Below are 27,750 nucleotides of genomic sequence, written 5' to 3'. Positions count from 1 at the left end.
TTAAGAAAAAATGAATATTTCTTATTTCCTTTCAAAAGGTGGAACAATTTTCCATGGACCTGGTTGATCCCTAATCAGCTAATCCATTGAAAGGACTCAAAGGACACACATACCTGGAATCGGCCCGAGTTAACTGCTCCCGGCGGCGAGATGAGGTTGCTCCGCAGCAGCTGCCCCAGAGAAGCCTCGTACTCCGCGTGGAGCTGCAGCTGGGCGTTCCTGGGCTTGGGCGTGATGTTGACCACCTCGGGGGCCACATCGTTCGCAGGACTCGGCGATGCCTTGTAGTGCTGTAGGCGATCCTGATGCTGATGGTGATGGTGCCGCTTGGGTGGCTTTGTGGCCAGGAAGTCGTCGATGACGTTGGACTTGATGGAGCCCGGCTGCCGCTTGGCCTCGAAGTACTCGTAGTAGATGGGATTGGCCTTGGAGAGCGGCGGATCCAGCGGCGACTGCGACTGCTCCTGGCGACTGCCCTCCGTGGAGCTGGAACTGGAGCTGGGCACGAAGACGAGCTGCGGCCGCGGGGTGTAGTTGACGGGGTAGATGGGTATGGGCACGGCCACCGGAACGGGCACCCGCTCCACGTACTTGGGTGCACTCTGTCGCGGCGGCGGCGGCAGATAGGTGATGGCATTGTACTTGGGCTTGTAGGAGGTCCTGATCGCCGGCAGGTGCACTGGTGGCCTGGTCGTCGTCGTTGTAGTAGTAGTGCTGCTCGTTGTCGTACTGCTAGTTGTCGTACTGCTCGTGGTGGTGCTGCTACTGGGAGCCGACGGTGGTCGCCTGGTGGAGCCGGCACTGCCCTCCAGTCGGCTGAAGTGATCCGGCGGTGGGGGCAGGACTATGCCCGGCACCAGAGGTCCAGGCGGCACCGGATTCGAGTAGTTGCTCTTGTACACAAACGTATACGCCGGCGGATAGTACAGCGAGGGATCGTCCTCGTCGAAGTCGCTCACATTCCCCGGCAGCGGCGAATCCCCCGCCAAGGAGCCGTTCCCATTCAGCCCGTTGATCAGCCAGGGACCCAGGAGCGGTGGACTCCTCAGCAGACCCTTGGACGCCACCGTGTCGTTGGGGTAGAGCAGCCAGGGGGCATAGGGCGCCGGATAGACGTAGGCCGGGGCTTCAGGGGCAACCGGGGTACCAGGGGCATCCGGGGACCTAGCTGCCGGAGATGCTGCAGTCGCTCCCGTCCGGGCAACAGGATGCGATGCGAGATTTTCAGGGGCGGCGCCTTGGTGGCCCTGGTGGTGGGCGGCCTTAGCGGATAGCGTTGCATTGCCAGTCGCCGGACGGAGGATCTCGAGTTGATTATCTCGGATAAGCTGCAGCGGGCCGTGCGGTTCGAGCTGCACGGGAAATGGAGGCGGCACCGCCGGATTCGCTGGCAATTTGATCTGTCTCCCGGGCGCATCGTAGTCATCGATGGCCGGCCAGGGTCCCTGCTGATTGTCCTCGGCCTCCTCGTTCAAAGCGCCGCCCTTGATCACCAGCAGATGGTCCTCGGCCAGCCAGATGTCCTCCTCGTTGAGACCGCCGTAGTTCCGTTCGTTGTCCAGCGGCACCTCCGAATTCCGGGCATAGCTCAGCACTCCCGGTCGCTTGGGCACACGGCGGAAGAGCTCCCGCTCGATCAGGCCGTACTTGCCGTCCCGCACCTGGTCCGCCAGCGTCTTCTTCTGCTCCTCCTTGGGCGGCTTCTTGGCCGGTGCCTCCGCCTCCTTGCCGGAGCCGGCGCTCAGCCGCAGGATGCCGTTGTCCCAGTTGTCGAAGTCGTCGGGTTCGTTGAGCAGCGCCTCGTCGTCGTCGTCGGGGAAATCATTTGGATTTGGACGGGGGGTGTTGGTTCTGGGGGTGTTGGATCTGGGAGGCGGGAGTGGGGTGGTTGATCGCGAGGTGCTCGGCGGATGGCTGAACCGCGTGGTGGCCACTGTGCTGCTCAATCTCGGCCTGCTCGAGGGCTTGGCCAGTCGGTAACTGCTGCTCGCCTTGCCCCGCAACGGAGGTTGCCTCGTCGTCGTGGTTGTGGTTGTCGAGGTGAAGCTGCTCCTCGCAGTCGTCGAAGGACCATAAGTGGACGAGGAGCTGTTGGCACTCACCGCCGACACCTCGTACGTGGAGTGGCCCTGCGAATTGTGGATGTGGCCGGCCACCAGTCGCTGGATCATGCGCGGCCTGTCAACGAAATCGGATTGGGAATCGCTATCAGGGAGTGAGGGGCGCATAAATCAAAAAGCGGCACCCAAAATGGGCAGACGCCAGGCCGCAAAGAAGGCTTCGGTTAACCGAAGGACGAAACACCCTATAAATATTATATTACACGATTCTTATAAATTGTATGTACTAAACTAGGAGAAAGTTTAGTGTAAAATAAATTCTAATAATGATTTTTGGTCATTTCTTTTACAAATATCATTAAATGAAAAACCTAAAAACCGCTTTATATTTTTTTAATCTATGCTATTTATTCATAAGAAATAATAATCCCACTAATCCCACTTTAATCAAATAATGAATGAGTGCTTATTATTAATAGTTTAATGGAAAAACGTAATTTTAAGAAATATCTAATATATGATTTAAGCCGAAAAAAAGACCAAGCAAACTATATTTCAAGCTCTTTTTTAAAATAATGATACCCTTTTTTAAAGCAGGTATTAAAATCATTAATTTGCTGGTTAACAAATATAAAAAAATTGTAGAACATAATATCCTTTTATTTACAAGGTCTGCCCAGTTCTTCAGCTTCTACTTTAAATTAATTTTATTTAACAGAGCATACAATAAATAATTTGCGGAATATTCTAATGCTCTGAAAAACAATATCCTTTTATTTATTATCCTTCAAGCTTTTTGCCTCTCCCACAAACTAAGTTACCCCCTATTAAATAGGGTATCACTCACGTTTTTAGGGCGCCACGACTGGAAGTGGAGCTGTAACTGGAATTGGCCGCGGCATCGCTGGAACTGGGACTGGAACTGAAACTGAAACTGGAACTGGGCGAGTGGGCGAGGTAGGGGGTGGCGGTGGGCGGGGCCGACTGCCAGCTGCGTCGTATATTGTTGCCATCGCCACTCAATTCCGGGGTATCTCTCGGTTGACGCGGTCCCCTCACACTTCCACGATCCCTGGAAGATCGCCCAGCTGTGGGTGTTCCTGCAGTTGTGGTTGTTGTACTGGAAGTGCTGCTGCGTCGACGCTGCAACTGCCTGGCACTCGTTGTTGTTGTTGTTGTGAGCGGCGGCAGAGGAGTCGTGCTGCCGCTGCTGCGACCGCGACTGCGAGCCGGGGTCACCGTCACCGTTAATTCGATCGACTGCGTCGTGGGCGGACGACGCTGACGGGGCGCCCGCAACGTTGGCGCCTCTGTGCTGGTTGTGGATGCCACGCCCCCGCCTGCGGAACGCCCCTGCCGCGCTGCCGCGTCACTGTTGCCTGCGACGCCGTTGACAGCGCAGTCGACGCCAGCAGAGCTATCACCATCAAGTGCAAGGTTAACGATGCCATCTGGAAAGCAGGAAAGTGCAATGGGTGTTACTGAGATCGTGGAGAGTAAACAATGTTGTTGCTACACAGTAAAATAATCCTAGCAAAATAATACAATTAAGCCTGCGATCACAAAACGATTAGACTTTCAAAGTGCCACAATATGTGGAAATCATTTCTAACTTGATAATTTAATTTTATTTGTTACCAATTATATCTAAAACCAATAAATTAGTTATGTAACATAAATTAATTTCTTTAATGGCTTGGTAACAGCAAATCTAAATCTTTATGGCTTATAAAAAAAAAACAAAGAAAAAGGAGTTTGAAAAAAGTTTTAATTTAAATAAGATTGGAAAACACCTAAAATGCAAAAACCATTGTTTAATGTTGCAAATTTGGGTGTAATATTTTATGCTCCTTAAAAAGAATATAAATAGTTAATTATGCACTACTTAAGTCTTTACAATTTTATATAGTTTTTTAAATAGTTTTTTAAATAGTTTACCTTATTTATAAGCTTTCAATTGTTCAAGCGATAGGTATTTTTTTTTTGATTAATAAAGCTGTAGATCACGGCAATTAAAAATACAAACATTGCAAAATAAACAGATTTTATAAGCATAATTAAAAAAAATTATTCTTAAACTCAGAAATTAAGTACACTTAGTACATGTTTTTGAAAATCATTTATTCATTACCCTCATATTGGATTAATCCTATTAAAGTACCACATACTGTCAGATTATATCTCTATAAATCCCTAAAAACAATGTCTTCAAGCGGGCTTATTCAGCCGTTAATCAATTGGAAATTGCAAAAAAAAAATAGCGAAAAATGGCAAAACCGCTCACAATAGTTGTTGTAGTTGTTGCGAGCGGTTAATTAACATGAATGAACAGATAACAATAACAAAAACACGCTGTAAAGTTTTAAGCACGCGTCGTTTGCAACAACAACAACAACAACAAAAAAGAAGACAAACGAAAAAACCTGAAGTCAAAATCGTTTTTTTCAGATGCACTTGAGCGCATCGTTGAAAAATAAAGAGAGAGGGGTGCGATCTTAAGTTGGATACGTGATTATTTTGGCCATTCGATTGCATAATTAAAAATAGGAAAAGGCGAACAATTCATGATCATGACATAAGAAAATTAAATCAAAATTCAAGACAAATAAAGACATAAATATTAATAGCTAAACATTTTTAATGTCACAGCTATTAATACACATTTGTATATTATATTAATTTTTGTTGTATTTATTCCTAAGAGTTTCATGATGAATAGAGTCCATATTCTTCGAAAGTAATAAAACTTCTTTAATATCGAAATATGAGAACAGGCCATATGAACCATTGTATTGAGGTGTACCTGCAATTAGACCTTTACGACGGCTTATGTCTGTTTTTTACGCCACTTGAATGGCCGAGAGAACTTAGGCTTGTCCGCCCATCAATTTAATACAATCCAATTCGATGCCAACTTGGCCCGTCACTTTCGACGCCCCGAAAATGCCAAAAGCGAAATCAAGGACAGAGCTTTGAAGAAATCGAATCATAAATAACATTTTACTTTTGGTCTTTGTATTTTTCTCGACTTCTTGTCGCTGGGCATTACTCATACGCGCCGTGGCTAATTGACCAAAAACGCGACAGGTTGAAGATTTTTTTTCCACCGTCTTTTCCATTTTTGTATATATATATATATATATATGTATATCTACATTTTTTTTATTGGCGCCCACAAGTGCAGGCGCCAAGCTTAAAGCATTTTTGTTGTTGGGCGCAGTTGCCAAACCCCGAAATAAAAAACAATGCAAAGTGCAATAACAAAAAGCAAAAAAAAAAAACCAACAGATAAATATGCTTGGTGAAACAAAAAGCAAAAAAAAAAAAAAATAGAAACAATCAAATGGAACGTGATTCGAAGCCGAAACTTAAACCGAAACCGAAACTGAAACCGAAACCGAGTCCAAAGCCAAAACTAAACCCAAAACTGGACTGCGACTGGACTTTGCTAGGAATGCGTTGTATCGTGTGCCTTGCGCCTGTCCACTGCGCTCCAATTTCAGCCTTATTTTAGTTTTATTTTGGTTTTATTTCGGTCTTATTTTATTCGTAGAACCAGCAACGACCACAGAGGCAGCGGCTGCCAAATTGTTGTTTGGCAATCAAAAAAGAAGTTAAGACAAAAAGTCAGCCAAATAAGTGTGCTTGCCACGACGCCAAAGATAAAATACTCTGAAAAGTTTATTACAACTTGATAAGTAATGAAAAAATAGTATCTATAATAAAACATGCCAGGTGGAATAGGTAATAAATAAAGTAAATAAACATTATATGCCTATTATAAGATACGTTTTAAGATACAATTTATCAAAAGTCAGTTTAAGAAAAATACCTAATTAAATGTAAAACATGTGCATTTCTAAAATGAAGTTATGAAAATTAAGCACCTTAAGTATTGTGATACTTTTATCTTTTAAATGACTTAAAACATACTTGGTTGTTTACCTTTATGGTGCAGTCAATATACCCTCTTTGTATAGTTCGCTTTGGGCGTAGAGTATCATAAACAGTAAATAATGAAAACTGTTCGCGTGCGCAGTGGTCGGTGCCTAACGGTGCCTGTAGTGCCTGTTCCCCCGATCCCCTGATCCCCCATCCCCGATCCCCCGATCTCCGATCTCCGGTATGAGCCACCACCAGAGATTCGTCATAGAGGCGACCACGTTCCAGGCCAAGCCTTGGAGTCGCCGCCAGCCACTTGGAGGCATTTTTCATAACCCCAACGAGGGTACCACAAAGTGGTTGCATTTTAAAAATAATCATTATTGTATTTTTAACCCAAGAAAAGTAAATAGAACTTATGAAACTTTCTTAATAAAATTAAAAAAAATTGAAACTCTTATAAAATAATTAAATCTTTAAATAACCTTTGTTTGTAGACAATGAAAGAATAAACTTAATTTAAAATCAATCAGTTGTCAATATTAAATAAAAAAAATTGAATTAAATAATATTCCCCAAATGTATAAACTATTTTTAGATCACAACTTAAGTATCATGTTTTTGTCAATATATGTTTTGTAGCCAAGAAATACTAATTATTAAATAGATTAAATAGTTTCTATACTTAAAAAACTAATTCCAATATTTGAATTATAAAATATAAAACAAATACATAGTGCTCATAAATTTACAAAACTGTTCCAAATGTATTGTTTCTCTGATAGTCATGTAAATTCGTACAACAAAAAGTACACTGAATTCAAGGGTATCCCAAGTCGGTTCCACTAAATAAGCCTGCCTTTCTTATACATTTTTTTCTCGTACGCTTTTGTGTTTTGAATGAAAGGCAACGTCGTTGTCTTTGGCTATTGGCAATAAATAATTCTTTGTTGTTGCTGCGCCTGTTGCTTTACTTAAATTTAATTAGTTTATTTGAAAGCAGTTTGGGGCGATGGTGTCATAGATTAAATTGGACTCAATTCATTTTTTTCCTCGCTGTTCGTGTTTTTTGCTCAGCATTATCTAATTGTTCTTGTTATTTTTTGAATTATTTCTCAGACATTCCATTGCTTGTTCTCAATTTACAATATATATTACCAATTTTATTTCCGCAACACTTCGTAACGCGGCACAATTCAAATGAGAACTGATGGCAGAACATTTTGTGTATTTTGTTTATATTTTTGGGGGTGTACAATTGGATAGGGTTTCAGAACAAGTCAACGAACGCTGTGCTCCAATTAATGGCTGGCCAAAGAACAAAAGAAGTAGCGGACCAAGTCGAGTGACAATAAGCCCCGAAATTATATTTAAATGATAATCATAAATACAAAAATGTGATATGGGGATTTAGAGCGGAGAAAGAAATTTTCCGTGGAATTGTGTAACCAAATAAAATTATACAAATTAAAATGTTGTAAGTTTCGTTGGGCGTAACTGCCACACCGAATTGGAGTGAAGGTTAATCGGCGATGGTCGATGATTGATAGGAATGGAAAGGTGCAATGGTTTATGGATTGTAACATTATATTGCTGGCCATTATAAACGGATTTATGTGTAAGCACAGGATTCAGAAATTGTACATTATCTTAAACCAAGTAATGTTTAATTTGTTCTGTTGCTTAACTTTGATTATTAAGTAAGTTCCTAAAAACAAGTATTTGTATTGTATTTTATGAAATTCTCAAAATAATAGAACGTGCTAAGTGGGAGAATTTGGCTAGTGACATTTATATATATATATATATATATATATTTTATGATCATTCACACATTGTTGATAACTATTAAGCATGTGAAAAAACTTTCGATATCGTCATTTTTTGTATTATTTACGGCTTGCTTATACTTTAATAATTTTAAAACTGCACCTGAAGCTAGGCCAAAATTAAAGCCCGAATCGAGGTCTTAACATGGCGAAAAGTAAGTCACTTGGTTATCGCAGGCCGAAATCAGAGACAGGAAAATACAAGGCAACAGCTGAATAAAAAAATAAAAAGCGCCACGAGGCGTCACTGTGGGGGCGAACTACCCTGGATATCGTGGACCCCCTGAAGACCCCGTATCCCCCGATCTTGGAAATTGGGACATGAGCTGCAGGTCCGCTTCCCCCTCCCCCTTCACAACTCCCCCCTCCACCCCACAGCCAATCTTTCGGTTTGCATACATATTTATTTGCCGCCAAAGCAAAATATTTGTGCTGTTGTTTCACGTTGATACCTTTCGTTGAACGCCGCTCGCCATGGTCTGGAATTTTAAATAAATGCGATTTAGTTGTGCAACGATTTGCCTTGCTTTACTTTTTTTTCCCAACTTCTCTCGGTTTTCTTGGACGCCACTTGCTCTGTGAATTTATGGTAAATAATTAAAGTAACAAAAAAGTGGCTTGTAGACAAGACAATAACAAAAAGGCAGCAATATCAATGGCAATCCAACTCAGAAATACCCCATAAATATTGGGATCTTAAGTGTTAGATAACAATAATTGAAAACAAATTAAAATTATATTTATTTTTATACCCTTGCATTATGGGAATTATAATTGGTCTCGTATGAAATTTTTAGTTGTGGATTCCAAACGATTGAAACGAATTCAACGAGGTATGACATTTCAATATTAGACAATTAATTTGGGCAAAATATTATTTGTAAGGGGATATGTTTTTTTTTTAACATGAACATTTTTTAGCTGAGAATACCACTTGATTACATATTTTATAACGAATTAAACGATGTATGACATTCTAACATGCGACCACTATTTCCTAGAGTTTTGATTAATAAACCGAAAAATAGAGCAGAATATTTTCGGATTCTGGTCAAAATATATTTCATACCTTTTTGATTTTTTTTGCGAAAAATTTGTTTTACGATATTCAATTTCTGTAAATGGGACTTTGTTGGAAATTTTGTCACAAATTCAACGAGGTATGACATTCCAACATGCAACCACTATTTCCCAGGGTTTTGATTAAAAAAGCAAAAAATCTTAATCCTTTTTTTGAGGATACAACTTAATTGGACATTTTATAACGAATTCACTCCAACATTCGACCACTATTTCCCATGATTAAAAGACCGAAAAATCTAGATGATTTTTTTAAACTATTTCATTTGAAGACATCACAAACAATGTAAAAAAAAGTCTAAGGTATTTTGATAACTGTATAGAAAAACTTTACTTCGTTTTGCTTGAAAGGCTTAAGTTCTTAAGTTCTCCCGTCGTTAATGTGCCTCACAAATTGTATGCTGATGAAAAGTTATACTTTTGAAACTTAAGCTAAAGCACACAGTCTTCTACAGGGTATCAAGTGCGCTTGTCACTTCCTGGCTTTTCGTAAGTATTATCGTTGGTCTTACGTTTGTTTCTGTTTCTATTTATTGGCAACGAATATCAAAAGGCAGTCGGCGCATTAACCAACCCAAGCGACCAAGCTAAGCTCGGTAAACAGCTGCGTTCAAAATAGTAGAATTTTCTTGCTTTCATATTTATTAGCAAGCACGTATCCATATGTAAGGGATAAGAAATATCAATTGAATAAAACAAACTTATAAACACACATTAAAATTCCAAATTAAATAAATTACTGCCTTTCTGAATGATTGTTTTCAAAAATAAGTAAAAGATTTTTAGTTTCAAAAATGTTTTTAACACTAAGAATAATCGTTCTAGTACACTCCCAAATAATTTAGCATATTAATCTAACAATTAGGTTAAATATTTCAATATGGAAACTTATTAGAATTTTTAAGTAAGCTTTATGCGTGTAAGCTATAAAGTACAGTTGATCTTTTTAATACATATAAAAATTATATTTTCGTGGGCTTTTTCCTACCCCCACAACTAGTATTTTGGGCCCAGCTGTGTGTATATATTTCATTCTGTATTCCGTCGGGTCTGGTGTGAAAGCGAGAGTCCGTCGTCGTTGTTATTATGGGTAAAGTTATGCTCGGCGCGTAACTGGGCCAGCAACAACAACGAGAAATGTTTACAAAATATTCATTGATTTAAAATGTGGTATTTCTGAGTTTATTGCTTTGCCTTTTTGTTTTTTTGGGGGAATTTTTGATTGTTGTTGCGGGTTGATTGATCAGGCAGCATAGTGATGCAATTATGAGGGAGTTTTTTTTTGTTACAATTTAAGTTGAAATTTTCCCCCGTCGTCCGATGCGGCGTATGCGTAATCTTGGGCCGGCATTCCTCGCATTGCGCATACGCCGCTTGGTCCGCAGTAATAAAATATTGAACCATCAATTAAGCAGAATCTTGTGTCATTCGAGCAACCAATTCTGGGCGTGTCTTTAACTTCTGTCGAAATTGCAGACCCAGCGCGAAACAAGCAATAAAAAATCACTTGATTAGAGGGGCAAATCGACGGAATTGAGGGGATATAACTAGGGGAACTGGGCGTGGGAAGCGTGCAGCAAAAGCCAAACAACTTTATTATGCAAAGTGCCCAGAATGCCCCTCGTCGTGGCTCGCCAATCCCCCCGTTCCCCCATTCCCCCATTCTCATCATGATTTTGCCCTAATGACAAGCTGCCTACTTAGCTGTCTATGTATATAGTTTACCAACTTGAGTTCCCACTTATAAAGCCGTTCGATTCGTGTGCCAGTTCAAAAAGCGAAAAGGGCGACAGCATGTGCTTCGATTTTATGGGAACAGAATCGATATCCAGGCGGAGAAACACTAAGAGTTTCCCTTTAAAATACATTTATTTTCTTCGCTTTCCATGAAAAACAGAACAGCTTCCTTATAAATAGAATGTTTAAAAGCTAAATAGCAATGTTTTGAGTTCTTTTTGGGGTTAATAAAATACAATATCTTTCGAGCAATTTACAAGCATTAACAAAGGGAACAAAAACCTACTCCCAACCCATTAAACATTTATGTTGGCTAGTCATATTGCTGTGACATCCAGGCACTTAGTTGCCAACTAATTTTTGGACCACAAGTGCACGCTACGAATTTTCCCACCCGAAACCGCAAATGAATCACGTAGTTTCGAGCTCCCCCGAAATCGAATTGCCCGCGGGGCCAAGACATGCAACACATATTGCATGTTGCATGTTGAATGTTGCATGTGGCTTGCTGGTCGGCTTGGCCGGTGATTGACACCTTTTAACTACCGTGACGCAATGGGGCGACAACAGCCGGGCTTTGGCAGCCGAGTGACACATTTCCACAGGTTTTTTTTCCACCCGGCCACCCACTGGCTTTTCCCAGGGGGAAAATAAATGTGGGCCCCCGCCGAGAAAACTCGAATTTCGAACCGAATTTTCACCCGATAATCTATAATTATAATTGCCAGTCACTGGCGGTTCAGCAAAAGCCAATGAAAATTGCCCAACCGCACTTATGCAACCTCGATCTGGAATGGATCGGATTGGATCAATCCACTATATAGCCACGCCCCGATCTCGAGGCCCTCCCGCCGAGTGTGTTGCGCGATTTAGTCCGGCACGTCGCACATTTAGTTAGCATAATTCGCCATCTAATTGTCACCGACGGGCGAAGAATGCGGTTTCCACACTGTAAAAAATTACTTTCCTCCTTTTATTGCAGTTTTAGCTTTTTACAAAAACATATTGTAACATATTGCATTCAAATAATTAAGTTTAATAGTGAGTTAAGTCTTAAACCTTTCGAGTCTCAGTTCTTTAAGTTTAATCATTCGGCACCAAAATCTGGAATATATTTAAACATGTTCATCATAAATCATTATAATAGTAATAAATTGGTGAAAATATGATCCAGTTTCGAAAACTTAATTTGTAATATTTAATTGATAGAGAATTATAATAAAAACTTTTAAAGATATTTCACTTCAGAATCAGGATGCAATGAGTGTACCTTTTAAACTGCTATCCATGGCTTAAAAATTTAATTCCTTAGAAAATTGTTCAAACAGCGAAGTAATTTCTTTCGGTGCACCTACATTGCTGTCATTGTCAACACACTTTTTGCAAAGTGGTTCGATTCCCATTTCCAATTACAAAAGCGAGCTACACCCACCGCAAGTTGGGACGCAACATGATCGACTAATTACTATATATCGCCAGTAGAACCGATCATAAGCTGATCATGTCGATCATGAGGGACAACCAGTGCGATACAATCTAAGCAGGAAACTTATGGGACACAAAATGGGTGAAAAATGGGATTGGCTAATCTATGGAATATGGCATATATGAAAGTTGCAATTATAAATCAATAATATTAGGTGTTTGTGGCACAATGTAGCATTTTCTAATAGCTGCCAATAATCAAGTCATAAAATCAGTTAATTGCAATTTCATTTACTTGGTTTTTTAAGTTCTTATTTAATTTACTTAATTTACGGTTATACTTTGTATTCCAAATATGTATAATTATTGTTAAGATTTTGGTTAAATATAAATGTGTTATTTTTAGCACACAAATTTATATTTTACAATGTAAAAAGCAAAGAAGTGTTTTCAATCTGTGCTGCTTACTTTACCACCTTGATAACCAAAGGTTAATGCATTTCCGTTTCCGCAGGCCAAGTGTTTTTATTTCCACCTTTGATTTCCTTTTTGGAAACTTTACGGTTTTACGCCGGTAAAATGGTTTTGTGCAACTCACCTTTGGGTCTTGAGATATCACAGAATGGTTTTTGTGCATAAGAAAACGGCGACACTTGCTGTTGTTGCTCTGCTTGTTCCTATAGTTGTCGTTCTTGAATGTTGTTAATGTTTCTGTTTCTGTTTTTGTTTCTGGGGTTTCTTGTTTTGGTGTGAACCAAAAGATTTCCAGCAATTTTCTGGCTATTTTCGCGCTTGGCCTTTGTGCTTTTTGCTGTTTTGCTTTTGCTCCACTTGGTTTTCAGTAGAGCCGGGAGTTATTTACGCTACTTTTTATGATTTTCGCAAATTACTTTTCGTTGGGCAATTTCTTGTCTTGTTTATGGTTGTTATTGTTGTGGCTGTTATTGTTGTTATTGTTGTTGTTGCTGCTGGACACATTTCCGTTGGCAGCAACAACATGACGCAGCGTTCTGACCCTCAATCAACGAACTGCAAGAGGTTAGACAAATAGGTATTATAATCAAATAAAAACAAGCTAAGCAATTACTTATTAACAGAATATATTGAAGTAGTTTCAAGAAAATTGGAGCAAAAGAAAGTCGAGATATTGGATATTAAAAGTATATTCAACTCTATGATATGTTAACAACAATATAAGTAACCTAATGTATATTTCCTAATATCTAAAACTAAATAGTTAAAGGATAATAAATAGCAAAACGAAATAGAGAAAATATATAACTTAAGCAATTGTTTTAAATAATGAACAAAACTGTTTATATTTGTATATTGACAAAAAAAAGCGGTTATAGCTTATTAATACGTTTTTTATTACTTATCTGAACGTCTAGATATTCGTGATTGAACAAATTTACAAATCAATAAATTTTTGAAAACAAGAAGTGAAGTGGAATATATTTTTCTAATTATCAACCAAAAAGGTAAGACAATTAATGACTATTTTGAAGTACAAACAACATGTAATTGTCTCTTGATAAAACCAATCAGTTATAGCCCCGGAATGCCACAAAATTCAATCAATTCAAACCGCTGAAAGCGGAGATACTGGGGATTAAACTGATTTACAGATCCCAGCTAAGTAATAAAAGCAACAAGAATGGTAATGAAACCGCTGCCAGCACAAAAACCCAATCCACATCGTAATTACGTTTTTAATTAGGGGATTTATAAGCGGAGGCAGTAGTTCTACGATTTCCACTATTTTTTTTTTTCACAGGGGAAAGGCGGAAGTCCATCGTTTCGCTGTGTGTCTATTTTTTTTTTTTGGCTTTGGCATGGATGCAACACCTGGCGGTTCGGTTGTCACCATCCATTTGGATGAGTGTCCATAAGTCCAAGTGTCCAATTGCAGCGCCTCTGCCTTCCGTTCCATTTTCCCCCTAGGTAATTGCCGCATTAAGAAGAGAAATGATCAGTAAGCAACAACAATATTATTCAGAGTCGTTTGCGCAGTACATCAAAATTACATTAGGCCAACCGTGTGAGTGGTGACACATTTATCGAGTGCCGCCCGTCGTCTCACCCAGTTGACTGTGATGTGTTAATTAGTCAAATGTTGGTCAACACTCTCAGCCAACTTGACGTTGTTTGACTTGAGTTTCAAGTGGACTTTGTGGTTTTTGGAGGGGCAAATACATTTCTTGAACCGCCTAAACTGATTATGCTTTGGGTTTATTAATAGCAAATATTTATTTATTATTAATTAATTGTAGCCTGATAATTTAAAAGTCGTAACATGAGCTGAAAATACATGAATTATACAATGTATTCCAAATAAAGCCTCAAAAAAAAAACGTCTTCCTGTGTTTTCCCAACTCGCTTTTATATCAACTCCTCGTAAATAATGGGCAATCAATCTCACGTAATATTCCTCCCTTCTGCTTTGCCTCATTTCCTTTTCATTATTTTTCAGTTTATTGAGATTTTGCAATATTATTTCTGGCATCTGCCAGACTCTGTAAACGCGGCATATCGTTTTGGCCTTTTCCTGCGTGCAGTGCTTTTGTATGCCAGGCACAAAAATGCCAGGCGAAAAGCGAAACAAAATCGGCAAAAATGATTTAATAAGTCGCCGGACAACGGCGGCCAACAACAAAACCCACTGGCAACCGGATATCAGAGTCGAAGTTGAAGTTGGAACCGAAACTGAGTAAATGTTTTGCAATTTCCCTAAGATTTTCATGAGTCGGCTGGTATTTGTATCTGTATCTGTTGTATCTTAATCTGTAAGTGTTTCTTTTCGCAAAATATATCCGTATCTGTGCGGCATGTTGCAACTGCACATGTGCGTGTGCCACGATCGGCGGTTCCTCAATTAAACAGCACTTGCATACATACAATTTCATTTGTTTTTACCATCCATCGGCAACTCGACGCCGCATAAGCTCCCGAAAATTAAGTCCAGCTAGAGCCGATTAATGGTTAAGCGTTTTAATGCCCACTCGAAGTGTTGATCATCATGAGAGCAGCAAGTGGACACCAAAAAATATAACACCGAAAAAATAAAGGTAGTCTTGAGGAGATCTTAGAAAAAAATAATATGTCAATTTGAGCCTTTAACTACCTAGATATAATATATAAAATATTCTGTTCCTTTTTATCTGCTTGGTCAAATACTTTTATTATATATTTATAATTAGTTATTGTATTCAGATCTCTTTTATATATTGATAAAGTTAGCTGGTTTTTATATTTTTTGAAGTATATAGTTTTTAAACATTTAATTTAATAGTTATTATTTATTTGGACTTGGATTGCTTCTCTTATTCTTTCTCTAAACTTTCATATGACTTAGTTCTTTATAAATTATAAAATTATTAAATTAAAAATCATTTCCTCTGTCAGATTTTAAACATCTTCTATTATTTACCACATCTTTCAAGAAAACTCAATTTTCTTATGCTAATAATTATTTTCCGTGCAGCAAACACCAATCGCCGAAGAAAAAACACTTGATTTACGAGTTCCGTCCGCAGAAGCTGCAACTTGCAGTCGTGGATGTGGACGTGGATGTGAATGTGGATGTGGATGCCACTTGACTCATTTGCCGCACTCATCCACTCATCGAATTCATTCATTACGGGACAGCCGTTTTGCCGCCAATAATTGTTATTTTATTGTTCAATCGCCGACAACATCGCTGGCCGCTTTGATTTTCGCCGTCGATTTGGCCCCATGAATAATAGAGTTGTTTTTGGCGTCGTTAACGGAAGGCATTACGATTGGGGATTCGAACATGATTCGACAGCAGATTCGTTTCGACTGGCCAAGTACAATCCCCTTTTCCCCTCCCCTTCACAGAAAAACCATCGAATTGATCTTGTTTTTATGGCGCTTGATTTATACAAGGTTCCCGTTTGCCACCTGCTCGACTTCAAGGTCAAGTTGGCTGGATAGGAAAATTGAGAAAATATCTCGTGTAAATTTGGAAAAACTTACGATCACTCTACAGTTTCCACATTTATTTTAAGCAATATCAATGCGGATTTAGCAAATTACTGGTCGCTTATTAAGCTAGCACTTTTTAAGTTCAACAAAATACCTTTTTACATTTTCAAAGCATTTATATAAAAAAAATAATTCATAAATTTTTTTAAAATATATGTGAAAAGTAAAAATGTAAGCTAAGTAAAAACACCAATTGAATTATAAATGTAAGCCCCTCAATTCTTTAATGAGTCAGAAGAAGTAGCTTTATCATATTATATTTCAATATTGTTAGTTGTGACACTCTTTTAAACAAGAAACATTTTTTTTTTCAAAGCCTACATTCAGAATGGCAATGTGATCCATTACAATTAGAATAAGTACTCCATTTAGCAGCACTGATATTAGTGTGTAGCCATATCAATTAAATAGCACCTCCCTGCAGATTCCCATCCGAGGTAAAAAGCCCTAATTAGAATAAACCAGCAATCATTATGCAAATGCGGGTAATGAGCGGCATCCCATCTCGCGTTTGTGGGTCGACAATTGCGGTACGCTTTTACTAATTCGGTTTAATTAAGGCATCGCGGCGTTAATGAACCGTAAAACAAAGACCAGGCCCAAAAGCCGGCACAGTGGGCCTAATACATGGCCTCAGCTTCGTTTTTATAGTTATAGCTCCAATTGCAATTTCCAGCTTTTATTTTCCGCCGAGTGAAAGAAGGGCAAAAGCCAAGACGCTAAAACAAACGGGCAGACAAAGAGGCAACTTTCCCGCCATCAACAATGGGCAGTTGGCTGTCAGGTGGGCGTGGCATTCGCCTGCTGTTCACATGTGTCTGTTTTCGAGTGTCTACTGTCTACTGTCCACCGTCTGCCACCGCTAATGACAATGATGGTGGGTAAAAGTGCCGTGCCGCCAGTGAAATCCTCCAAATCGCACAGCTCTGTGAAAGCAGCAAAAAGTGAGTGACTTTGGCCCTAGAATCAAGTTATTATATGCACATGCAGAGGGAACTGAAACGATCTAGAAAGCGACGAAAGCCCTGTAGTTTTGCACAAATTATAGGAAAGCTTATAGTTACTGTTCAAGTGGGCAATAAAAAATATAATATATTTTCCTAGCAATTTTTACATGTATACGGGATTTCTTTTTAAACAAACAAATAGATTTCTAATTTATATAAGTATTAAAAAGAATAAGTTTTATATAATTTAAAAAAAAGTTTCAATAAAATATTTCAAATGTATAATTTTTGAGTTTTTCCGGCTCGAGGTCAACAATTGAAAAATGTTTTAAATAAAAGTTTTTAAATTTTATTTTTTATTTTTTTCGCCAACAAACAAAATTATTTCAAATTTAAATAAACATAAAAAAATTACAATATCTTTAATAATTTAAAAGATAAATCCACAATTTTTTTTTGTACATTTTCTGCAAGTTTTTTGTTCAAGTCTTTTGATTTGCATATATTCCTGCAGAAGTTTAAGATTTGTGCAGTCCATTCTACGGTCTAGAATTTTGTGCTGATTCAGCAGCAGCTCGGAGCAACCTGACACCCTTCTAAAATTGTGAAAGGAACCAATGACAGATCATAAAATTCGCAAAAAATGTTTCTCGCGCTTTGGCTGTTTTTGTCTTGGCATGGAAATCAACCCACACTCAACGCGCGATTAAACATTAAATAAGCTAACGCACTAACGGACTGCGACATGATCATTATGCAGATTTATGACTTCAACACTTGCAACTGATAGTGCGGCCAGCCCCCTTCTGCACCCCCCCTTCTGCACCCCCGCCCCTGACCATTTCGTTGTTAACAAAGTTGTTTGTTTATGAGGCGCTTGGCTTGAATTATGGCTGAATATTAACAACAATTTAGCGGCTCAGACTTGTCGCCAGCTTCCACAGCCATTAGCAACGACACTAGAACGGATCGGTTCAGATAAGTACCGGGCTATATAGTGGATTGGAGCATATGGATTGCCCATATCTATGTAGGCCCCAAGTGGGCGTCTCAAATTGCCTTTAATTAATCATTTTGTCATGGTACTCAGCTCTAATTAAATTCAATTTCAAGAATCGATCACTCGGTCCGTCATGTTGAAAAATGGTTATTTAGCCATTGCGAAATCTCGTCTGGGCTAAGCGCTCTAATTGGTTTTACTTTATTTTATTTTACTGATATTTTTTCTTACTCTGCCTTATAATGTCCCCGATAACTGTTTAATTGCCAAACGTTAACAAGGAACCCACTGAAAACACTGAAATTGTTGCATGCAACTCTTGGTATTGGGTCTTTGCAGTTCGACTTTGTAACCAAAACATTGCAGCCGCCCCATCGGGCCACGCCCCCTCGATAAGGCGTTACTATCTGTCGGTCAGCAAAATGTTTGTTTAAACTGCGCTTTTGGCTGCCAACGAAATGGAAACACCAAAGGTTACAGTGGGGCAAAGCCTTTAAAAACAACAAGACAAATATGAATGCTTTAATATTGTAACTGTGCTTTACCTGTATAATATTAAATTGATTCCCATCAAATGATACTGTTTTATACCGCAGACCAATATTAGAAACCTATGAATTGCAATTATTATTATATTAGCATTTTAAAATGATCTACAAATTAAATAGTTGTTAATTGAAGAATAAAACGTATTAAGACCAACAGTTTAGAAACAGCTTTTAGCTTTACATGGTACCTTAAAATAATAATATAATAATATAATATTAAATTAATACAACACTTTATTTGAGAAATATATGGTGGTCACTGTTTTCTTGGGTGCGTGAGATGGTTTGTCTCTCACCTCCACCCTGCTTCTATATCATTATTTTTGATACACAGAAAAAAATGAAAGCCTTTGGTTGGCTGACTATATTTAATAAAAAAATTCCCTTTCAAAGAATATAGACAAAATTGCATAATACTTGACAAAATAATTATTTGAATTTGTTTTCAGATTTACAAAAACCTAAAAGATAAAATATTTATATTAGTTTTTTCTCTAAGCATTTTCTTTAGTATGCTAGATGGCATGTGTGTCGATTGCAATTAACTAGCTGGTAATATGAGCGGGCCAAGAACCAGAGCCCCCCTCCCCCTCCCCCTTCAACTCCCCTTTGACCTGTTGGCTTTCTGCTTTGCATTTGTCGCTTGTCGTTCGTCTGGTTTATTGCACTTTTGGCAGCTAATATTTATTAACCATAATTATCGGTTGCCGCCGGCCGTTCTAACTGTACACGATCTTTTGGGCACGGCTTCCGGGCCAGACCAACTCGCCTTAATTGCCAGCAAAGGCAGCAAAATCAGCAAATGCAGCCGTTTGTTGGCATCATGCAAATTACTTGACTCGACTTGGCTCTGAATCGAGTGGGCCGGCACAGCTGAACTCAAATTGATAGATGGGCCGAGGTGAGGACAGGCCAGCATTGTGGCCGGCATAAAAAGCGCCGACTCATCTTTTGCCAAACAAATCCATTTCCCTCGACGTGGAAAAAGCGCTTTTCTTTTTGGCATTGAATGAAAATGCGAAGGTAGCCAAAGTGAATGTCTGTTGATGTTGCCACTTGCCACTTGCCACCGTTGGTGTTGCTGGTTGCTGGTTGCCAGTTGCCAGTTGCTACTGTTGCAGCTGGGCCAGCGAAATCTTTTGGCCGGAAGCATCGACAAATTTGCACTAAATGGCGCCATGGCACGCGCATGATCATCATCAACACAATCATCGTCTTTTGGCCATTCAACAGATTATGTTGATGGTTTTATTATTTTTCTTTTTGGGTATTTTTTTTGGCGATTGCTCGCGCTTCGTGATTTAATTTTTTTCCACCTGGCTTGGGGTTTGTTTTTTCGTTGCCTAAATTAAAAGGCATACGCTCGGATGTAGTTTGTTGGAAAATTAAAAAGAAAAAAGTACGAAATTGATAGATAAACCGATTTAATGGGCCAATAATAAACGAGTATTAAAACCCAAAAAAAAAAATGTAATTATATTTGGGTATATGGAAAGGTAGATTTACGTTGAAGAGGTAAACAATGTGGCAAACATTTTTTGGCAACGATAAAATATCAACTTGGAGAGATTATAAAATAAATTTTAAATAAAGACATGCTAAATAAACTGGTGGCTTACATAAAAAACTTACCTAATAGCACATTATAATTAGATTGCAATTTATGCGGAAAAAGAATGTATTAGGTGAATTTCCGAAACTATTTGATTGACGGATGTTCCTAAAAAGATAAAAGAGTAGAAAAATAATTTAATTTAGCTTTGAAGAACTGTAGAGGAAATATCATTAAGCAAAATGATATAATTTTCACTAGTTTTCATAATTAAAAGACTTAGGACACAAACTTCAGAAATATTAAAGCTTAAACTTAAAAAAAACAATTATTAAGACATTTTTAACAATGGGTTTGTCATCATAACATATTTTAAACAACCCAATGTTTCCATTTCGCAGTTAGAATTTTCCATCTACCGAATGGGAATGGGAAAAAACAAAAGACTTAGGACACAAACTTGGTAGTTATTTAAGCGTACGCGCAATTGAAATGACAAATGCCACAATGCATATATCCATATGACGCAAGTGGCCACACAGACCCCCTTCTTGGCCACAGTTTTACCCACTTGGTCTGGTTTTTTTTTGGTCCCTCTATAATTTACTTGGTATGCGTGCGCGTTCAATGCATTTTTCCTTTATTTCTCTGCACGGCGGCAACGATAATTTTCATTTTTTTTTGCGCCGCTGCCGTTTGTTGCCTGCCAATAAAAGTCTTTGTCAACGATTTTGTTGTTGTAATCAAGTCACACGCATGCGCAACGAAGACAACTATTTCAAACATTTCTGTGGCGGCTCTCTTCATTTGCATTTAATTCCAGCGAAAGAAATAAAACATATATCTATATACACCCATTTCCCCTCCCTCCATCCGACTGATAATTAAATCGCATTTAATTGCCCTCAACGGTAATAAAAACAATGTGTGGCAATTGTGAGAACCCACAGAAGCCATTGACATATGGCATCGACATCGGCATCGGCATCGGAATACTGAATACTGCAACGATTGCAAAACATATTGCCAACCATTTGTCCAACCAGATATTGTTCGGGCTGAGTTATTTGCCGTTGCCGTGGCACAAGACAAACGATATGCATTCATTACTTATGACAGCAATGAATGCATATCCCAATGGCCCTTGAAAGATCAGAAGAGATCGGATCGGGGGATGGGCAATCGTTTTCCGATTGGAATATCACTCGCTTATTTCGTTTTCCGATTGGACTATCATTCGTTTATTTCATCTTCTGGGAGGAAACCACTTTAAATACCCTCTGATTTATAAGTAAGATAAGTATAACTTTAACTTTAGTTGTTTATAATAAAATATTACACGATATCCAATTGGTAGCAAATACAATTTATTTTAATATTTGAACACCACAAAATCCGGAAAAAAAAACATCTCGATTTTCCGAGTTTATAATCAAAACCATCAGAAATAGTGATCGAAAGTTGAATTGTTGAAATCAATTCTTACCCTAAGAAAAAGAATATCGTTAAAACAATTTTCTCTAAAAATCTGCGTTCAAAATTTTTAGTTTAACGTTGATAAAATTTTTAACCCATTTTCATGTCAGTAATTTTTCAGTTTCCGATGACTTGTGGTGACCTCCAATTTGACTTCCAGAGTCCATAACTTTACCAATTTTAATCCGATTTTAAAGTGACATACCTCTAAAGACTCGTGGAATCATTCTCTAAAAATCTGCATTCAAAATTTTTAGTTTAACGTGGATCAAATTTTTAACCCATTTTCATGTCAGTAATTTGTTAGTTTCCGATGACTTGTAATGAGGTGACCCCCAATTGGACTTCCAGAGTCCATTACTTTACCAATTTTAATCCGATTTCAAAGTAACATACCTCTAAAGACTCGTGGAATCATTCTCTAAAAATCTGGATTCAAAATTTTTAGTTTAACGTGGATCAAATTTTTAACCCATTTTCATGTCAGTAAATTGTTAGTTTCCGATGACTTGTAATGAGGTGACCTCCAATTGGACTTCCAGAGTCCATAACTTTACCAATTTTAATCCGATTTCAAAGTGACATACCTCTAAAGACTCGTGGAATCATTCTCTAAAAATCTGCATTCAAAATTTTTTCTAAAGACTCGTGGAATCATTCTCTAAAAATCTGCATTCAAAATTTTTAGTTTAACGTTGATCAAATTTTTAACCCATTTTCATGTCAGTAATTTGTTAGTTTCCGATGACTTGTAATGAGGTGACCTCCAATTGGACTTCCAGAGTCCATAACTTTACCAATTTTAATCCGATTTCAAAGTGACATACCTCTAAAGACTCGTGGAATCATTCTCTAAAAATCTGCATTCAAAATTTTTAGTTTAACGTTGATCAAATTTTAAACCCATTTTCATTTCAGTAATTTTTCAATTTCCAAGGACTTGTAATGAGGTGACCTCCAATTGGACTTCCAGAGTCCATAACTTTACCAATTTTAATCCGATTTCAAAGTGACATACCTCTAAAGACTCGTGGAATCATTCTCTAAAAATCTGCATTCAAAATTTTTAGTTTAACGTTGATCAAATTTTGAACCCATTTTCATGTCAGTAATTTGTTAGTTTCCGATGACTTGTAATGAGGTGACCTCCAATTGGACTTCCAGTGTCCATAACTTTACCAATTTAAATCAAATTTTTAACCCCTTAGGAAATATGTTTTGGCCAAAATCAGATCGATTTTTCAGTTTTTTAATCAAAACCCTGGGAAATAGTGGTCGAATGTTGGAATGTCATACCTTGTTGATTTCGTATAAATTTTCCTATCAAGTTGGATGCTCAGTACTACATAGTAGCCTTCCTCAAAGTTAAACGTATGAAACACGATTTAAGTATAATCTGAAGCTTTTTGTTTTGTTTCAATTGGACATTGTAATAATACATATTTGGGTGTTTGCCAATTTTCTAGCATTATCAGCACGTAACCATTTTTCCACCGAAAAATGAATTAAAAATTTTCATTGTCAACTCCGCTAAACGGCTACTTATCGCATTTAATTGTGATTATAATTCGTCTGTTTATGGCGGAGACCAGAGCTGCAATTAGCTGGCAGTTGATTAACAATAATTGCGATGTGAAACACTTTAAAATGCCATAAAAGAGACTTATGAGCGGCATGCCAAACGTAGTGGGTTGCGGGATTTTATTGGTGTTGCAGAGATCGCAGAGAATGCCCCACATTTGGTCAGACCCCCAAAAGTGGTAGAAAAATGTGTGTTCAACAGGATGCAATCAATGTCATCCGACAGCCGGTGATATAATTAAGTCGAGAATGCCGAATAATTGATGCCAATTGATTGGACAGGAAGCGCATAAATTGAACCGAAACCAATCGAACAAATCGAATCGAATGCAATTGTCAATTCTACGAAAACGAGTGCATAGAACTTATGACAGCTTCATTGTAGGAAAATGGAAAATGGTTAAATTGAAAAACTGCAAAAACAGATGGCGATCTTATCGCTGGACTTGCGACAAGTTGATCGATCGATGGGACCACACATCGGTGGCAGCTTGTCGAACCTATCGTTATCGATTGGCAATCGGCACGATTCGGACACTCGACATGTGCCCAATAAATCGAACATTGAACATTGACAGACACACAACACTTGGGCGGTAGTTGGGTATAAATTATCTTTTCAGCCGCCATCATTTTTCCTTCGCCCAAACAGTTTCCTTATTTGCCACGCCAAATAAATTAAGATGTTGTTAACATAATTGTAATCTTTAATGGCGGGGTAAAAACGAAAAGAAAGTAATGAAAACTGCGCAAACACCAAATGATGAATGTGGCCAGATAAATTCAGCGAATTAAGTGAAGGAAATTTTGTTTAAGTCTAAAAATGCCTGCGAATAAAGCTTAATTGTGGATGAAATGATAGAGTGGCTAAACGCTTAAACAAAATGGTTTATGGTGTGTGCCTAATGATAATACGCAGTTTTCCCAGTCTTCAATTATTCGCTTAATGTCTAAAAAAAAACCTATTAAACAATTTAAATCCTGACTTACTTTTACCTTCGTTTTAAATTGATTGGTACATTGGTATAACTTTTTTTTAATATTTAGCTGTGTCAAATAATAATGTTTTACAGTTAAAACCATTTAAAATCTGTATCTTAATTATTTCAGCTCTTATCTCTTTATTTAAATTCTTGTATAATTTAAGTTAATTCATTCACATTCTGGTGGTGAAAAATGTTCTTTTTTAATTCCAGACTCCATCCGCACTCCTTTGAATACCATAACTATTGATTAATTGGTTCGATCTGTGGGCTCCTCGATTCCGTGATTCATTCTGGTCTTGGTCCCCCTCCAGTTATTTGCATTTTACAGATCGCGTTCGCCGCCAATCGAAGGCATATATGTACATGTGTACATTCGCATATCACATATGCTGCTGGTCGCCCATAAATATTTGCTTATGGTAACCTTGGGTGCGTGGCTTAAACCCGTTATGGCCGGACGGGCATTATCTCGCTTTGGGTGCGCATTTTCCGAGACTTGCCTGCGGGGCATAATTGGGTTTTAATTGATACCAAAACGAAAAGCGAATGAAAAACCCCCCACAAAAGGCGGCTGAACTCAAATCAGTGCCACGAAAAAATCGAAAGTCTGAAGTATGCATGCAAATTCTAGTAAAGGGAAGTGATTAATTTTGACGTTGCGGAGGCTTGGCTTAGTTTTAGTTTTTTTTTTTTTTTTACCAGTCACATATCACATCATATCGAATTACCGAGCAGCCTTAACAACACAATTAAGACCCATTTACATTTTTGTTTTTTTTTTTTTGTGGGTTTTATTTCCATTTTTCCCCGCAGCCAATTGAATTGGCCTAATGAGTGCAACGAATTTGACAGCATGGATATGGATATCTATGGATATATGGTCATATATAGCGGCCCATTCGGATCTGTCGATGCATCTAATCCGCGGCCGCTGATTGTTCATTCTGAAAAATATGTGAAAGGGCCGTCGCCGGGTTGTCAACGCGATTGGAATACACAAATATAGCCACGCCGATATGCAGATCGAAGCTTATAAAGCCACGGACTACAAATCATTGAGTCACGCCTATGAAATTTACATAAATATGAACATACAAATAAAAGAAAAGGAAAACGTTTAAGCGAGCCGAAGGAATCTCGCCCAACAAAGAATGTTTAATGCTCTGCAAGGTATTCAATAAATCAAATAAGTTGTCGTGGGAAAAATAAAAGAAGAAAAGGTAATTAAAATGTATTTAAAATAAAACGAAATCACTATAGTAATTTGTATTATTTAATATTATTTTATAAATGAACATATTTAAAAAAAAAAAACTAAAAGACTTTAATAAAAAATACGTTAAACATAACTAGACTGAATTAAGTACGTCTATGAAAAATCATATATTTTGCAGATTAGCTCTTTAAGAATTATTTGGCATCAAGAATCATTGATATAAAAACAATAAAACAGTCAATTGCTAACGTGAGACCTTAACTTCCCTAATAAACTAAACACACGAACTGCTTATGATATTTAAAGGACTTTTGCAAGTCTCAAATTTAGTTAGAGTATGCAAAATGCAATTCATCAACTGGCAATAAGCATAAAGCCATAAAACCATCGACTGACTTAATGGAGTCGTTTGCGCGACAAAATTGTTTAGTGCAGCTGAAAAAAAAAATCGAATGCCCCCTTCGCCGCCCATTGATTGGGCCACGCCCCTGGCATTTTTTCATGGGGGCAGTGGATAAGAAAATCGGCAAGAAATAAAAGAAGCCGAGCGGAGGCAGAAAAAATGCTAAAGTTCGTTTCTTAAGTCTTTCGTTTGGCGGCGCCAAAGATTGCGCAAAAAATTTGGGGAACTGAAAAAAACTGAAACAACTCCCGAAATCCCAGAAATCCAACATCGTGCAACAACTTAAGCAGTTTACAAAAACTAAAGCCAGTAAATAATATGACCAGAGGCTTGAGGATAATTGTTTGGTTATCTCAAATATGTTTCTTGGTTTTTCTTTGTCTCGATTACTGCTCCAATTTAAAATATCGCAAAGAAACCAATCCCAAAATCAAATCAAAACCGAAAAACAAAAAAATTGCAACATTTTGCAGCAGTAATTATTGTTTCCAGGCTATATCGACGTGTGGGCGTGGCAGACTCAGCCTTAGAATGCGGTAGAGAAAGCCACAATAACAACAGCAATGCGGCGGCAGCAGAAAATAAACAAAATATCGAGTTGGGCAAAGTAAAGTAAACAAATTGGTGCCAAGGTTGCCGCGGGACAAACAAATAGGGTCCAAAGCCATAATTAGATCAAAAGTCATAATTTTTCTCTATTTTTTTTAGTTACCTTTTCGCCGCCGCTCGTTGCTGTAACAACAAACAAACAACCACAAAAGGTGCACAACAAAAAATAACGCCAGCTATAAAGAAGCAAAGCCAAAGCCTCGACCAAAAAAAATCACTTTAATTTGAGCGCATTTCATTTTGTCAAGTCGTTGGTCTGGCTTTTATAGAAAGAAAAAAAAAAGCACCAACAATAGAGCACGTTTTGTAGGGCGGTCAGAAAAAAAAAACGGAAAAATTCGTAGCCAATTTAAATGTCATTGCGCCATTTTGATCTCCACCCCAACCCTTTCGCCTGGGCCAGCTTTTAATTCGAAATTGAAAACCGAAAAGTACAAATCTTATCAATGGATTATCTACAAGAGCGGAACAGCATCGAAAAAATCAGGGGAGGGAGGGGTAGGGGGGTGGTGGGTGAGAGGTCAGCGGTGGTTCACGGAGGCGTCAACTAGCCACTCACAAAGTGATTGGATCCCGATCGATTCGGCCAGATAAAATAAACCAAACCAAACCAAACCCAACCACTGCCGAGCTGCGATTCGAAAGTGAAAGCCACACAAAGCGAGGGCTCGGTGGATCAGTGGTTCTGGGCTGGGTTGTGGGTCAAAAGGTGAAGCCTTCGGTGGTTCAGTTCACCGAAGATGCAACAAGTGGAAAATAAAGCACTAAATAGCCTGAAGGTCTGAACAAGTTCCCTTTGAAACATAGTTTATATTGTCATTATATAATATTATTAGTATGTATGGTTTACAGAAGACCAAACTCTTCAATGATTCTAGCATCACAATAAATAAAAAGAATGCCTTAAAAAATATAAAACCCAAGGCAAATAAAAACGAGTTAGTTTAAGTGCATCTCCGAATTATATAATTATATAATGATATCCCCACATATAAATTGGCAGTTACAAACCGAACCAATTCACGGCATTTGAAGGTGGAAAATAAATATGTGGAACTTTTAACAAGTAACATATCCTTGTAGGTTTTCCAATAAAAGAGGAAAGCAATAAAGTTAAGCCAGTTGTTGATAAATTAATTATAGTTGAGCAGTTTTATTTGTGACTGCCACAAAGGACAGCCACTGTGATTAATTTTGCAGTTAAATATCAATTACCCGTCAAACTTGGGCACTTAATCCCATTTAACATCGGCACACAATACCCTGAGGTGTCAGAACCACTCGGCACCACCCGGCACCACCCTGCACTACCCGGCACCACCTTGCACCACCCTGCCCCACCCGACACCACCTGACACTGGCCGTGACCCAACCTTGCCCCGTCAATCAGCCAAGTGAATGCCAGGCAACT

General features: G+C 38.5%; 1 protein-coding gene across 1 annotated transcript in view; it reads right to left on the bottom strand.

Moving 5' to 3' along the window:
• Positions 1-27,750, bottom strand: part of LOC108048342 (atrophin-1) — a 44,510-nt gene that overhangs the window by 2,907 nt on the left and 13,853 nt on the right. The window contains 5 exon segments of the mRNA XM_044461056.1: positions 114-2,178; positions 2,908-3,406; positions 3,409-3,511; positions 12,612-13,042; positions 20,149-20,236. Coding sequence (XP_044316991.1) covers positions 114-2,178; positions 2,908-3,406; positions 3,409-3,511; positions 12,612-12,650 — 2,706 coding nt within the window. The 5' untranslated portion in view covers positions 12,651-13,042; positions 20,149-20,236.

The sequence above is a fragment of the Drosophila rhopaloa genome, unplaced genomic scaffold (genome assembly GCF_018152115.1).
Source record: "Drosophila rhopaloa isolate 14029-0021.01 unplaced genomic scaffold, ASM1815211v1 contig_3, whole genome shotgun sequence".
Lineage (NCBI taxonomy): Eukaryota > Metazoa > Arthropoda > Insecta > Diptera > Drosophilidae > Drosophila > Drosophila rhopaloa.
The sequence above is the reverse complement of the archived record's forward strand: the minus strand, read 5'-3'. Positions and strand labels throughout refer to the sequence as shown.